This window comes from Mercenaria mercenaria, chromosome 2, assembly GCF_021730395.1.
Source record: "Mercenaria mercenaria strain notata chromosome 2, MADL_Memer_1, whole genome shotgun sequence".
Lineage (NCBI taxonomy): Eukaryota > Metazoa > Mollusca > Bivalvia > Venerida > Veneridae > Mercenaria > Mercenaria mercenaria.
In genome coordinates, this window is record NC_069362.1 from 25,558,916 (window position 1) to 25,575,809 (window position 16,894).

The 16,894-nt window shown below is 35.8% G+C and overlaps 1 protein-coding gene across 1 annotated transcript in view; it reads right to left on the reverse strand.

Moving 5' to 3' along the window:
* LOC123563556 (diacylglycerol kinase epsilon-like) overlaps positions 1–16,894 on the reverse strand; it is a 76,244-nt gene that overhangs the window by 25,898 nt on the left and 33,452 nt on the right. The window contains exons 7-8 of the mRNA XM_045356410.2: positions 8,560–8,631; positions 7,886–8,016 (exon numbers count right to left, since the gene is read on the reverse strand). Of these exons, the coding sequence (XP_045212345.2) occupies positions 7,886–8,016; positions 8,560–8,631 (203 nt within the window). The remainder of the gene's footprint in view (positions 1–7,885; positions 8,017–8,559; positions 8,632–16,894) is intronic.

Genomic DNA, 16,894 nt, shown 5'->3' on the forward strand with positions numbered 1-16,894 from the left:
TCTGAGCAAGAGGTCAGTCTCGGATGTTATACATTGTCTTGTTATTGTGAATGACCTTGACCTCTGAGCAAGAGGTCAGAGTCTTAGATGTTATACATTGTCTTGTTATGGTGAAGGACCTTGACCTCTGAGCAAGAGGTCAGAGTCTTGGATGTTATACATTGTCTTGTTATTGTGAAGGTTTATAAATAAATGCATGCAGGGCAATGTTACTGACTGAAATGGGACAGACTGGCCGACAGACAGATACAGAACAAACCAACACAAACTTCAAGTCTCTAAAACTGGTTTATTACCAGTAGTGGACTTATAATTTCATGCTTAACACGTCAAAGTAGTCTTGCATTAAAAACCTGTAATGATTTTACTTTGCAAACAAGGCAGTAAATAATTCTCATAGACTAAAAACTGGTTATTCAGTTTTATTGTTATGTTTCAGTCATTCTTTTAAGCATACAATTTACAGGGAGGGTGCTAACATCACTGTTAGTTGCCCTCATAAAAATAAAATGTTCTATCATTAGTCAATGTGTGTTTTCATAATAAACTCTAGGATATTACACTAACCAGGGCCCTGGTGTCATTATCTATATTCTAAGTGGCACTTATCCAGTCTTTGCCTCACTCCAGCAATAAAATTTAAATGCAAGAAACACGAAACCTTTCCACTTCATGTCTAATCAGTGCCAGATTGCGTTAATCATCTTTAAACAGGTGCTCTCTGCCACCAAATCATAAAAACATATACTGAAAAACTAAATAAATTTTCGGCTACTTCAATTTTTCTACATGGATCAATAACGATCAAAGGAACACTAGTGGTATATGATATGTTATTAGTTAACATTACATAAAACAAAAAAGTATTGTAACATTCAGAAATAGCACTGCATTTATAAATCAAGAGTGAAGAAATCATAAAAACTAGTTATACGCAAACATGTCAAATTTTACGTCAAGATATAATAGCCGTCTGATGAGTTTTGATGACTGTTCATTTAATTAGAAGACTTATAGAAAACATTACAAGACCTGTTTTACTAATTAAGCTCCCAGCGTGACATGATGATGGCATGCTTTTAAGAATCTGTCTAAATCGTTCCAGGTCCCTCGGTCTCTTGTCTCCAGGTGCTTGAAAAATTCAATGATATTTCAAGGTGTATAAAAAAAAAAAATCACTGAAACAAAAATGCCTTTTTTCTCCTTTCTCTTGAATTTTTTATTACTGTAATAAAATATCTACCGCCAAAAAAATCCCTGATGAAGCTTACGTCAAAAAACTCAAATACTGACAGATGTTCTACAATTCGCTTTAGGTCAAAGGGAGACAATTCAATATGTCAGTAGTAAATTGACTCAAAATCTGTAACCTCAACTAACACAGTAACATACTAACTCTGTGTTTTGTGCAGTTACATGCCAAAGTTTACATAACAATATTTTTTCTAAATACTTACATGTATTTCTAATACTTCGGTAAACACTATTTCAAATTCTATTTTTGTCCGGTATTATCATTCACATTATTATATAGGGGATTATACATACAGTCCAACCTGTACTAACGGTCACCTCCGATCAGCGGTCACCTCGGTTTAGTAGTCATTTTATGATTCCCCCCGACAGATTTTCCTCTATTTCATCACTTTATTCAGTGGCCACCTCCCGTCCGCGGCCAGCGGCCACCAAAATTGCCTCCCGACCGCCATATTTGACCCCTTTCAGCGGCCATGTTTCTTCCAAAACAAATTATTTTTAGGCGATGATCGCCGACGATACCCGATTTTTGAGAAACACGTGATTGCTTAGTCTCGCGTGACTTCACCACACAGACGCCAAAATGACATGAGCTTATCAATTAAAACTGATAATCAAAGGTGTGATCCCCTTTTTGTTCCGACCAAATGGCCAGTAATTATCGGCAATTAGCGTGTCACCTCGTGTCAATTTTGTTGTTTACAGTTTGATCTCGGTTAAAGATAATACTCGATATCTAATTAGTAGCATACTATTTGTGATTCTTTATATTTCTTTCATCAAAACGCTATTAAATTTATTCGAAATTTATTGTGTTTGAAAGAAAATAAACCACTTGATCTTTTACAGAACATAACGGCGATCTTAGATTTTAGCGTAGACAGTAAGCGCGGAGAGTAGCTTCCCTTACCAAAATGGCGAAAATTAAACAAACTTGTTTTGAAGTTGGAAAATTGTCTGTAACAGTTTTTGTTGTTAAAAATCACGCTGGAGTTTTAGATTGCATAGAAGACAATTCGTATTGTGAAGGCAAATGCACGTCAAGTTATCTTGGTAAAATAATAATAGAAACTAAACAAGAAATGGGCCTAAAGGCTAAACTGGCCGGAAGTCTGAAAAATACATATACTGGCTGCAACTCCGATCAGCGGTCACCTGTCTTCAGCGGCCAAATTGGCTGCTTCCCCTTGCTGGCTGCTTAGGTTGGACTGTATACCTATGTATTTTAGTTTCTACATTTTGCATAAAATAAACACATATCTGTAATTTTACGAAAAAAACAAGAGCACCGCCTTGCGGGTGCTGACGCTCATCTGATTTTTTTTGTGTAATAGAAATGTTGTCCTACCCATGATTTTCTAAGTCTAAAAAGGGCCATCATTCTTGCAAAAAGCAGGATAGAGTTATGTTTCTCGATGTTCAGTGTCCACTTATGATGGTGAAAAACTGCTGCAAGTTTTAAAGCAATAGCTTTGATAGTTTATGAGAAAAGTTGACTTAAACATAATACTCAACCAAGAAAATGATTTTCTAAGTCCAAAAGGGGCAATAATTATTGCAAAAAGCAAGATGGAGTTATGTTGCTTGCTGTACAGGGTCAGCTTATGATGGTCAACAAGTGTTGCAAGTTTCAAAGCAATAGCTTTGATAGTTTAAGAGAAAAAGTTGACCTAAACATAAAACTTAACCAAGAAATCTGATATTTTCTAAGTCCAAAAGGGGCCATAAATCTTGCAAAAAGCAGGATGGAGTTATGTTTCTTGCTGTACAGGGTCAACTTATGATGGTGAACAAGTGTTGCAAGTTTTAAAGCAATAGCTTTGATAGTTTAGGATAAAAGCTGACCTAAACATAAAACTTAACCAAGAAAACTGATTTTCTAAGTCCAAAAGGGGCAATAAATCTTGCAAAAAGCAAGATGGAGTTATGTTTCTTGATGTACATGGTCTGCTTATGACGGTGAACAAGTATTCCAAGTTTCAAAGCAATAGCTTTGATAGTTTAGGAGAAAAGTTGACCTAAACATAAAACTTAACCAAGAAATCTGATATTTTCTAAGTACAAAAGGGGCCATAAATCTTGCAAAAAGCAAGATGGAGTTATGTTTCTTGCTATACAGGGTCAGCTTATGATGGTGAACAAGTATTCCAAGTTTCAAAGCAATAGCTTTGATAGTTTAGGAGAAAAGCTGACCTAAACATAAAACTTAACCAGGCAACGCCGACGCAGACGCCGACGCCGACAACCGCTCAAGTGATGACAATAACTCATCATTTTTTTTTCAAAAAATCAGATGAGCTAAAAAAGAAGCAAACTTTTAAAGTTCTGATATTCAATTAACATCACTGGTAAAATGGAGGAAAAATTAATGATTATTTAAAACTAAATTATAACACTTTAATGCAAAGATGTATATATTTCAAGTATGTGATATTTTTGTAGCACTGTGTATAATGTATAAGAAGTTAATATTTTTTCCACAAACAGATGTCACAATATTAATTTTATAAAAAGTTTGAAATGCATGGAAGTCTTGTTTTTTGAACTTCAATATGGCAATTAACTATACATGTAAATCTTTTTAGTACAAGAAAAATATTGGACTGAAATAAAGATACAGTATGTGCGACTATATTAATTCTTTTCTTATAGGGTCTAATACCCAGCACATGTTTTCTAGTAAACTAGGTTCAGATTTATGGCATGTCTTGCACTGTCAACAAAACCATTTATATTTTCCAGGCACCTAGTAAATTATCAAGGAAAACATAAAGTGCTAACTTTATTTATAATCAACATAATTTCAATCAACAAATCTTATCTGTCTTTCTGGGCATATTTATCAGGTTAATGTATTTTTCTGAAGAAAGGTCTTCAACATGTGTTTAAAAGAACAGTAGTGCATTATGGGAAACTAGGTGCATTTATAGGAATTTCCAAGTAAAAAAAATCCCAATGTAAACAAACTCAAACTGTCAAGATATACAGTTATAAACAAAATTTCAATGGCAGATGAAATGTGTCCAATTTTCTTCTTATTAAAAGTACATTTTAAATTTGTTATTTACAATAAATTACTGTTGATTACATTGAAGAGTGCTTGTCTCTTCCATATATACTTGAGTATGTATAAAGAAACATTAACCACCTTTCAAACAAAGGTTATAGTGACTGCAGACATCCCTTGTACTGTAAACTGACCCCAGAATAGCGAGTGTTTCAAGACAATTCTAAGCATTATTATACAACAATTTCATTAAAAGCATCTGAAAAAATATTCTACACAGAACTTTCATATTAAGGCAGTTAAGGGACTTCTGTGCTTCACCGCTCAGACATGGGGATGGGTAGGTATAGGCTGTATGTGTATAGCACCAATACATGCGAAGATGTCTTTCATGGGAAGAACCAGTACAGGCCTCTTAGTTAGGTGGGAGACACTCAAGAGTATCTCAGAAATTTCAAGTGCCTGGACCAAGATTTGAACCCTGGACCTCTGGAGTGACAGTCAAGCGTGTTACCACTAGACCACGGACCTAGTTTTTTACCAGAGATAATACTGAGAGGAACAGTCTGAGAAATTATGACTAGACAAGAATTGTGACCTCTAGAGTATTAACAGTTCAACTGTTGATGACACAGGACAATTGCAAAAATCTCTCTTTACATCTATGAGACAGCTGTCTGTTACATACAGCATAGGTGCAGACTGTTAAGAAAAATTTCAGGTATATACAGCTATGGTGCAAACTGTTGAATTAGTTTCAGATATATACATTATTGGTACAGACTAGGATAAATTTCAGATATTGTGAAGGTGCAGACTGCATATAAACTTCAGATACATTCATCATAGGTGTAGACTAATACATTCATCACAGGTGCACATTGCAAATATACTTCAGATACATCCAGCGTAGATGCACACTGCAGATAAACTTCAGATACAGTCTGCATAGGTGCACACTGCAGATAAACTTCAGATACATACAGCATAGGTGCACACTGCAGATAAACTTCAGATGCATTCAGCATAGGAACACATTGCAGATTAACTTCAGATACATTCACTATAGGTGCAGACTGCAGACAAACTTCAGATACATTCAGCATAGGTGCAGACTGCAGACAAACTTCAGATACATTCAGCATAGGTGCAGATTGCAGATAAACTTCAGACATTCAGCATATGTGCACACTGCAGATAAACTTCAGATACATTCAGCATAGGTGCACACTGCAGACAAACTTCAGATACATTAAGCATAGATGCACACTGCAGATAAACTTCAGATACATTCAGCATAGGTGCAGACTGCAGACAAACTTCAGATGCATTCAGAATAGGTGCACATTGCAGATAAACTTCAGATACATTCAGCATAGGTGCAGACTGCAGATAAACTTCAGATGCATTCAGCATAGATGCACATTGCAGATAAACTTCAGATACATTCACTATAGGTGCAGACTGCAGATAAACTTCAGATGCATTCAGCATAGGTACACATTGCAGATAAACTTCAGATACATTCAGCATAGGTGCACACTGCAGACAAACTTAAGATGCATTCAGCATATGTGCACACTGCAGATAAACTTCTGATAAATACATCATAGGTGCAGATTGCAAATAAACTTCAGATATGTTTATTATAGGTGTAGAATGCAAACTGTAAGATGTATAAGTCTACATCAGTATTCCAATGGGTCCATATCATGCTGTGTCAGAAACTTATATCCTTGGACATTTCTTGTTAAATTAACAGTTTTAAAAGCTTAAACTTTTGATGAACAAAACAGTTCTTTGATGTCATACAACAGATTTGAAAGCATTAATCTTTTCATGCTTGCTTGTCTGCCTACATGTCAGTAGGATTATATATTACCATATGTTTACAAAAATGAGGCAATGCCTGTATTAATTATGCCTTACGTTTCTCACGGTTTCAAAAGCAAAGTAACAAAACTTCTACCTGAAACTTTTCTCTTCTTTGTTCACACTTTTTCGTTACAAATTCTTCTCCTATTTTTTTCTTCAGAAAATTAATGAAGTTGAAAACTCCAGAGAAAACAAGTGCTCTCTGAGGAGCCAGCAGGCTAAACTATTTCAATGTTTGATGGTGAAATAGGACATATCAGAGGAGACTAGAGGTATTACTGGAATGATTGACACCAGCAATGCAGATGATGATGTTGGACAACAGTTCAAAACAGAGATAGTGTGAATGTGCAAAATTTCTTAGCATAAAAGGGACATAATTCATTGACTACTTCTTCAGAGAAATGCCCTTAGTATCATATGACATGGGTAATGATGTAGAACAACTATTTTAAGTTAACAGAGATAGAGTGAATGTGCATGAAAGTGCATTTAACCTGAAATTTTAAGACAAAAGGGGTTTTAATCCATAGAATATTGGTGTTAGGATTATGACACTTTTATCATATAATGTCGGTGATGATGTTGAACTAATGTTTCAAGTTTGAAACAAATCCCTTCTGTTATAACAGAGATATAGTGAAAAAACATAAAAACTAACCTTAAATTCTTAGTAAAAAGGGGCAGAATTGCAAAAGATATAGACCTTGTGTCATATGATGTGAGTGTTGATATGAAACAACCATTTCAAGTTTGAATCAAATCCATTTCAGTATTAATGGGGACAGAGTGAAAGAGTTCCAAAACTTAACCTGAACTTCCAAATTTAAAAGGGAGGATACTTAATGAGATATTAGTAAGAGAGTTATAGCCCTTGTGTCATATGATACAGGTGATGCTGAAGAATGCTATTTTAAGTTTCAATCAAATGATAACAGACATAAAGAGAAAGTACATTAAAACTTTAACCAAGGTTTGGACGCAGATGGACAGGGAGACCGACCTGGGCCAATTAGCACTTAATAAGGTCTATCTTATAAACTTTGGTGGTAAAATTTCCAAATTTTCTATTTATTGCATAATCTTAGAATTAATGAAATCTAGATTTTTTTTCTAGGAAAGTATGTGACCCTACTCCCATTTCGAGTAAATTCTAGTGGCACTGTGATTTATCAACGCCCAGTTCATTTATTTACAATCTCTAACAATTACCTAACAGTATGGCTCAAAGATAAGAAAAAATGCAATTAAAAGGTTTGACACGATAACACTATCTCCAGGACCACATCTAAAATAGCTGTTAGCATAACTTTGCAATTGTAATTTTACACTTGTCAAAATACATTACCAAAGAGCTTTTTTGCTGTTTTTTTATGACATTTTCCATTTTGTTTTTTTCTTCTTACCTTCAATCTAACAAAAAAGAAAAACATTACTGAACCTATAACAAAACAGAACATTCCATTTCAATATGAACTGTTTTCAAAGCCAACTAAACCCTTGCCTGCTGGTGGCAAGTGATTCTGCCTTTGCGACCAGTGCAGATCAAGGTCAGCCTGCACATCCTGCAGTCTAATCATGGTCTACACTGTTTGCCATACAGTTAGTATCTTTTTGTTAAGCACCCCTTTTAACAGTTAATGGTATTGTCCAAATTGAAAGATGGACTAGTCCATTATGAAATTTAGCAGGGTAAGTGTTAAAGCCACACAAATAGAATATAGAAATGTAAGATGAAAGTTGTACCTTGCTGGGCTGAAGTCATCTTTGTTCTCGGCAAGATCCCAAGGCCTACAGCCCCCACCCCAACTTGCTATGTTGAGTACCACTAGCCCCTCTATGTCATGAAGCTCCACCTCTTCACCATCTAACTCCAGCTACACAGGTACAGAAACATTGAATGCAGAAGATAAAATTATGAAATGCAACTCATACATACAATAGTAAGATCCTGAACCTATCATTCAAGCTTGCTTACAATAGGCAATTAAAATACAAGACTATTACTCCAACCTGAGAGTGATTTCTCGTCAAGGCAAATCTTTTGTGCGACATTTGGACAGGAGACAATATGTCTGAAATTAATCGCCCTTCACCTCTAAATTTCTTTTTGGGAAACTTGTCAGTTACTTATGGAAAACAAGTGAGTGAGGGAGTGAGTTGGGTTTTACGGTTAATCGACACAAAATGGTCATATATCGCTGAATTATGGAAAACAAGGAAAATAAGTGAGTACTGGTACAGAATCCTTGAATACCGGTCAGTTAAACTGAAAGCCTTTACATAATTGAAATACTGAAAGATATTATGCTAATGGCACTATCCCTTCATTATACAGTACTTGCAATGAACAACAAAAAGATGGTCATGTTTTGGCAGAATATGTCATAGAATAAGCACTACATCAAACAGTGTTATACCTTCACTTTCTTATGAAGATTCTTGCATTCCCGTTCCAGTACATCTTTTGTACCATATGTCAGGTAGCACAACTGAAAAATACAACAAGCAGAATGAAACAATAACTGAAAGATCCAATCACCATTTACCAACACAGCATTTTTGGGGTGGATAGTATCATTCAACTTAGAGGTGGTAGGTTCAAGCACTACCTGGATTATAAACTGCCTCAATAGCCTAGTAGTGGAGCATCCGCTTTGAATGCGGGAGGCCGTTGGTTCAATCCCCGACTCTGTCATACCAAAGACGTGAAAAATGGTACCAGTAACTCCCGTGCTTGGCGCTCAACATTAAAAAGGAAACCGGTCTCTTCTCTCACACCCTCGTGGCGATGGATTCCATCAGGAATGACGTATCGAGAAAGATTAATATAAGCTGTAGAACTTCACAATCTAATTAAAATAAATTGGTATAAATTAAACCGTACTTAGTTGCTGGATTTTTCCAGGAGGCTGCCTGAAACCCACTTAAAGGAATGCTTAACCATTAACCATTAACCAATGTTACAACTCTACAACTGTATAATTTCAGATTTTAAGGATACTCGAGGGCAGACGCCTGCCACTCAACTAGGAAGTTGAAAGTTCACCCAATTGTTCTCACATCTTATATTACATCTCCTAATATGTAACCAGTGCAAGCTTTTCCCAAAAGGTTCTTTTGAGTCTAATTTAAATATATTCTGTATAAGATTTGGTGATTTCTTTTCTTTATTCTGATGACCTATCTGATTTGATAATAGTTGCCAAAAGCAGTTGACATAATTATTATGCTATTGAAGAAGGGTCAATATAATGTATACTAACAGGACCAATATCAGTCAGTCACTTAAACAGTTGTTTCAACCTGCTAACCACTGTGCTAACCAGTGCACTACTGACTCAGATGTATTGTAACCTAGCTACTAAAAGGTCTGATTGTCAGACGAGGTACAGAAGAGTAACCAGTACATAACCTTTCTACATCAGAAAGTTCAATCAAAGGTCCTCAAAATTAATGAGTTATTTTTTTGTCTGGAATATTACTTTCTTTCTAGACAAAGAAATGAAATTACTAATTTAAGATTTGTATCAAAGATAATCTAAAAATGTCTGAATGAGGCTTAATTTGTAATGGATTTGAACACAGTCCAAACTATTAACTATAAACCTCTTACCTACATTTCATTCCTCAGAACCGAGTTCATTTTAAAGTCCCACAGTGGATTTGAAATTATGTTCAAAATAGAAAGAGCTATTTTCAAATTAAAATTTCTTACAATAAGGTACAATTGTAGTTAGAAGAGTGCTTAACTGAAAAATAATTTATAACTTTACAATCAGCTCTATTAAAGGGAGGTAATAAAGAATAGTTATATTTTTCAAAAAATGTCTGATTTGCTAAAAAAAAATTAAAAGATAAGACATAACAGAAAAATTACATGACAAAAGTTCATAGCATAATTTCAACAGAAACTGATGCATCTAGGGCCTTTAATGAAAGATAACTGTGGTTTTCTGGAATGTGAATTGGCTATCATCTTGAGACTATGTGCAGGAATTTGACAAGACTCTTAATTATACATAAATCATTTTTTAAGACATTATTTGCTTCTTAATCTACATATTAGTGCCAAAAACCCAAACTATATCACTATCCATAGCAATTTTATCTTTCATAATCAGGCTACATTTCCTTGTCTGCAAAATTTCATTTTATGTAAAAAATCTTTTTAATGGAACGTGGCACAATACAATGGCTGCATTGTACCAGCTTCAAGTTTTTTGCCACTGAAATAAACTGATAAATTATGAGGTGAAGACAGTTTTGCAAGATAAAAATGTAAATGTTATTGCAGAATTCTTCATTGGAAAATGACTGAATATTAAATTTCACATAAACAAAAACTTCTTTCACTTTTAGAAGAAAGATGAAGGAATGAAGTAATCCCAATATGTCATTTGCACAGTGGGTGGGTGGAGAACACACACTCTCGTGCTTTCAAAGAATCAGCCTTACAATTATAAAATATATTGATCTATTCTTCAGTTATGACCTACAAAATGTTAAATTTGTAAAATACACACAATACAAAGACTTCAACTACGGCTCCATGCCATTATATTGTTTTCAGTCATTTTGCATGTAGTTTAGTGTAATAGGAGAAGCCGGGAAACAAAATGCAAACAAGGATGAAAATATTAGGACAACCTTATTGGTCAACGCTACTGTTTCGGTCCAATGGACGGTTCGCTTTCAACCAGGCATTTTATGAGGACAGTCCTATTCTCTGGCTATGCTGCCAATCTGCGGTCAAATTGCGGCGCATATAAAAAGAGCGATAAGATCCATACCACCTATCTTTTATATATATATCTATGTCAAACTATTTCTGGTTAATCTGTAGCAGGTTACCAAAATATCTTTTGTTTTCACTGTAAAATATTCAATCCATGTTTTATTCTGTGTGCCACAATTGAAAGAAAACATAACAAGAGCAACATGTAGCCGTAAGTCACTCACTTGACCATGACTATTTAATCTTAAATAAACTAATGACACATTGAATCATGAATGTAAATATCAGATTCTGTGTTCAGCATACAAAAACATAAGACAGGTCAAATGCCCCCATTTGAACACATCTGAGTGAGGACCTTACAATGACAATACATACCATGTTTAATGGAGATGCAACAGACCAAATTTGATGAGGCTCCATCAAGTTGTTCATGAGAAGAAGTTGTTTAAAGGTTTTTCATGTTAACATCTAGTAGCCCCTAAATGGGGCCAAGTGCCCCAATTTAAACAGAATTGACAGAGGACCTTACAATGATGCTACAGACCAAGTTTGATGAAGATCATCTAGTGGTTCATGAGAGGAAGTCATTTAAAAGGTTTTTCTATTTTTAGCTCTAGTGAAAGGAGCCAAGTGCATTTGCCACAACTGTAGGGATCACTGCTTCAGTGGGCCTCCCTGAACTAGGCTTGTCCCTCACGCTTGCCCAGCCCTCCTTTAACTGTGAAACCCAGCTATAAAAGGTTGAACAGACGGATGTACAGACAGCAGCAAACACTATATGCCCCCCACATAAATGTGTGGGGGCATAAAAAGGTTAGGTAACTGAAGAAATGCAGTTAATATACAAAAAATCACAATAAAATCACTTCTGCTGCATTCTGCAATTTCTTTAAACCTCTGCAAAATGCATCAAAGTAATCATAAACATCTTTTCAAACAGTTTTCCCACAAAACATCTATAATCAGGTCAATAAGATCAACTTGTTTCACAGAAAAGTTGTGGCGAACTCGGCTCCCATGCAGCCAAGATTACAGTTCAAACAAACGGAATAAACAAGTTAAGCCCCACATCAAGTACAGCCCTATATCCCAGGAAAATACTGCTTAACACCAGCTAAAATTGAGATTTTCCCATAAACATGGACATTTTTTCTTCCACACTTTTCCGCAATGACAAAATCAGTCGTACCAATCACATGTTAATTTCATTGTCATATGTTTATAGCAAAACTTGTTTACAAATATGACACAGATTTCTTGGGAATTGGGTCAAGCCGATACAATCAGGAGAAAAGTCTCCAGGCAGAAGGCAGAAAATTGTGAGAACGGTACTGGTATCTAACTGCTAACAGCTGGTTTTGAACTCGCTCACCCAAGTTTTACGGCAAAACATACATGCTTCGCTCAAGTGTAAATCTGCTGAATCTACATTTTTTCCTTTTTTTTCAAAAGCAATTTCAACAGAAAAAAAAATAAGCAAAATAAAAGAAAGAAAACTTGAGCCTTGTTTTTGTAATTCAAAAAGAGATGTACACTTTTTCTGAGAAAATTGTGAAAACGTCTTTTGAAGGTAACAGCATAGTGAAAAACTGGTGCAAAAAGTCCAGAATTAATCTACTTGAAAAATCTCAGGAAACTTCTGCCTCCACAGGCTTGTGAAAAAAAACTATTCCTTCTTCAAAGAACTACCACAATTTTCATCTTTTTTTTCAAATATTATCAAAATCTTCAAATGAGCTGAACAAATTTCTCTAAAATTAACATGTTTTTGTAGAGGAAAAGACTCAGTTTGCTACCAGCAATATAAAGTGTATTATAAACCATACTACTACCAGTAATAAAGAATCCTTTAAACCCATACCAACAATCAGAAGCAACTGGCATGCCATGGGTGTGTGATGTCATCTTACTTTGAGTTGTATTAAAAAGTTCATTTTCGGTTTTTCCCTACGGCCAATAATAAAAAAGTTACTAAAAATAAGCTATTTATAGTAACGTAAAAGGGAAGTAATTAAAAAAACAAATTATTGTAAGTGAACAAAATAAGGATCTGCCAAATAAATCTGTTGACATAAATCAAATTTCAGATCAGTATCTTCATTAGTTACGGAGAAATACCCATTTTAATTTGAAATAAAGGGAGGTAATTTGACATAAAATCAGTCCATAGTTATCTACCCTGATTGGCTCAGTCCAACTTATGACAATAATCAAATTTCAAATAAATCCTATAAGTTCTTACTGATATAAATCCATTTTGATTATAATCAGGGGAGGTAATCAGATATAAAATAACTCTGGAACCTACAATTGGATCTGATATGTCATGGAATTCAAGATCTATTGTTGCTGAAGATATTTTGGAAGTTTGTATCAAATAAAACCATAAATGAAGTAAATATATGGCTGCAAAAGCCAAAATAGCCAATTTTGGACCTTTCAGGGGTTTAAAAAAGGAACCGAGATCTTATGGTGACACAAGTTTTGTGCAAGTTTGATTAAATTCAAATCATAAATGAAGCTGCTATTGTGCAGACAATGTCAAAATAGCTAATTCTGGCCCTTTCAGGGGCCATAACTCTGGAACCCATAACGGAATCTGGCTGGTTTAAGAAAGGAACCAAGATCTTATGGTGATACAGGTTGTGTGCAAGTTTGGTAAAAATCATATCATAAATGAAGCTGCTATTGTGCAGACAAGGTCAAAATAGCTAAATTTGGCCCTTTCAGGGGCCATAACTCTGGAACCCATAATGGGATCTGGCCGGTTCAAGAAAGGAACCGAGATCTTATGGTGATACAAGTTGTGTGCAAGTCTGGTTAAAATAAAATCATAAATGAAACCACTATCGTGCAGACAAGAAATTGTTGACGGATGGACGGACGCACGGACGACGGATGAAGGGTGATCACAAAAGCTCACCTTGTCACTATGTGACAGGTGAGCTAAAAAACAACTTGTTAAAAAAGAAACATTGGTTCTTATGTAGTTACTAGCAATCCCTATATGCCTATATTGGCTGCTCTTAAGACTGAAAAAAATTCTGGATCCAGGACTCAGATATAGGTTGAAATTCTACAAGGTCATACTGAACCAATAAAGTCATGAGGGCTATATTACATGCATCTATATTTATGAGATGATTTCAAAGAATGTGAGGAATAAGAAAAAAAAAATTCTAAACTACAACGTCAGTGAATGCTTATAGAAACTTAGACAGAGACATATTTTTTTTTAGATTTTACTGATTTTTTGTTTTAGCACGATTAGTTAATAAACCTCATAACATCCTATCTATAACAGGTATCGGAAACCTGACATTCTCCAAGAATTCTCTTTAAAGTGCTACTATAAATGATTTTCGTATCTGACATGTTTTTGTCGGGTGTTTACAGATCGTGCATCTCAGATACTTATCTGTCACCCACTACATGCATATCTGAGAAATTCTCTGTTTCTGATACTGTGATAACTTTGCAAAAATTATTCAACACCCAATTTCACGTTTTTACAAAATGCTGCAGATAACAAAGTCTGAGTTTGGAATTTATCATTGCTGTTCTGGCAGCTGCTTAAAGACAGCAGAAGAATATTAAAACAGAATTTATTTGACAAAGAAATCATAAATTAAGTACATGGGGACAAATTGTATATATTTATTATTTTTAAAAAGGATTGTAATTGATATAAGTACCACAAATTATTAACATAACTGTCATTCAAAACAAATAAAAATTCCAAGTAGCAATTATTTTACACTTTAGGTTTCCAATGTAATTGAAACATGGATAGTTTCATCAGGGTTAGTGCATAATAATCTGGGGCTTTTTTTTCTTGCTAAGTAAACTCACCTGAAAGAAACAAAATGCAGCTTCCCTTTTACTAGGTCCGAGGTAATAAGACTGAGTTGCGGGAACATTTGTTTGTTTGTTTGTTTTGGGTTTAACGCCATTTTTCAACAGTATTTCAGTCATGTAACGGTGGGCAGTTAACCTAACCAGTGTTCCTGGATTCTGTACCAGTACAAACCTGTTCTCCGCAAGTAACTGCCAACTTCCCCACGTGAATCAGAGGTGGAAGACTAATAATTTCAGACACAATGTTGTTTATCAAATAGTCATGGAGAACATACGCCCCGTCTGAGGATCGAACTCACGACCCCGCGATCCGTAGACTGACGCTCTACCTACTGAGCTAAGCGGGTGGGCCGAGTTGTGGGAACAAGTCTCAGAATGTGGCTTCTTCATTGGTTTATTTCATGTAAAAGCTCAATGTGAACCAATCAGATGCTTCAGTTTTCAAATGTATATGGTATCCAAATACAGTTTATAGATTGGAACCAGAATTCAGACTAGAGTAAAATACTCTACTGGTGATCATATTAGCAAGTTGGTACAAAGTACCAAACTATCTGGTCAAACTGGTTTAAGTGGTGAGCTGGCTTTGTAAACGGATCTCCTTTTTTCTTCATCCAAACATACTGGTCAAAGTCATAAAGGGGCCATGAGGTAAAAACATCCTAGTCAAAGTCAGAAAGAGGCTAAGAGGTGAAAGCATCCTGGTCAAAGTCAGATAGAGGCTATGACATGAAAGCATTCTAGTCAAAGTCAGATAGAAGCTAAGAAGTGAAAGCATTCTGGTCAAAGTCAGATAGAGGCTAAGACGTGAAAGCATCCTGGTCAAAGTCAGAAAGAGGCTATGAGGTGAAAGCATTCTGGTCAAAGTCAGAAAGAGGCTATGAGGTGAAAGCATTCTGGAAGAAGTCAGGTAGAGGCTATGAGGTGAAAGCATTCTGGTCAAAGTCAGCAAGAGGATATGAGGTGAAAACTACCTGGTCAAAGTCAAATAGAGGCTATGGGGTGAAAACATCCTAGTCAAAGTCAGATAGAGGCTATGAAGAGTAATCATTCTAGTCAAAGTCAAATAGAGGCTATGGGGTGAAAACATCCTGGCCGAAGTAAGATAGAGGCTATGAGGTGAAAGCATTCTAGTCAATGTCAGATAAAGGCTATGAGGTGAAAACATTCTAGTCAAAGTCAGATAGAGGCTATGAGGTGAAAGCATCCTGGTCAAAGTCAGATAGAGGCTAGGAGGTGAAAGCATCCTAGTCAAAGTCAGATAGAGGCTATGAGGTGAAAACATCCTGGTCAAAGTCAGATAGAGGCTAGGAGGTGAAAGCATCCTGGTCAAAGTCAGATAGAGGCTATGACGTGAAAGCATTTGGTCAAAGGCGGATACAGGCTATGAGGTGAAAGCATCCTGGTCAAAGGCAGACAGATCTCGAGGCTATAAAGACTTAAAGTGAAAGCATTCTAGTCAAAGTCAGATAGAGGCTATGAGGTGAAAACATCCTGGTCAAAGTCAGATACTGGCTAGGAGGTGAAAGTATCCTAATCAAAGTCAGATAGAGGCTATGAGGTGAAAGCATTTGGTCAAAGGCGGATACAGGCTATGAGGTGAAAGCATCCTGGTCAAAGGCAGACAGATCTCGAGGCTATAAAGACTTAAAGTGAAAGCATTCTAGTCAAAGTCAGATAGAGGCTATGAAGTGAAAGCTTTCTATTCAAAGTCAGATAGAGGCTATGAGGTGAAAACATCCTGGCCGAAGTAAGATAGAAGCTACAAGGTGAAAGCATTCAGGACAAAGTCAGATAGAAGCTATGACGTGAAAGCATCCTGGTCAAAGTCAGATAGAGGCTATATAACGTGAAAGCATTCTAGTCAAAGTCAGATACAGGCTATGAGGTGAAAGCATCCTGGTCAAAGCCAGATAGAGACCATGAGGTGAAAACATCCCGGTCAAAGTCAGATAGAGGATATGAATTGAAAGCATCCTGATCAAGGTCAGATAGAGGCTATGAAGTGAAAGCATTCTAGTCAAAGTCAGATAGAAGCTATGAGGTGAAAACATCCTGGTCAAAGTCAGATACAGGCTATGAAGTGAAAGCATTCTAGTCACAGTCACATAGAGGCTATAGGGTGAAATATCCTGGTCAAGGTCAGATAGAGCCTG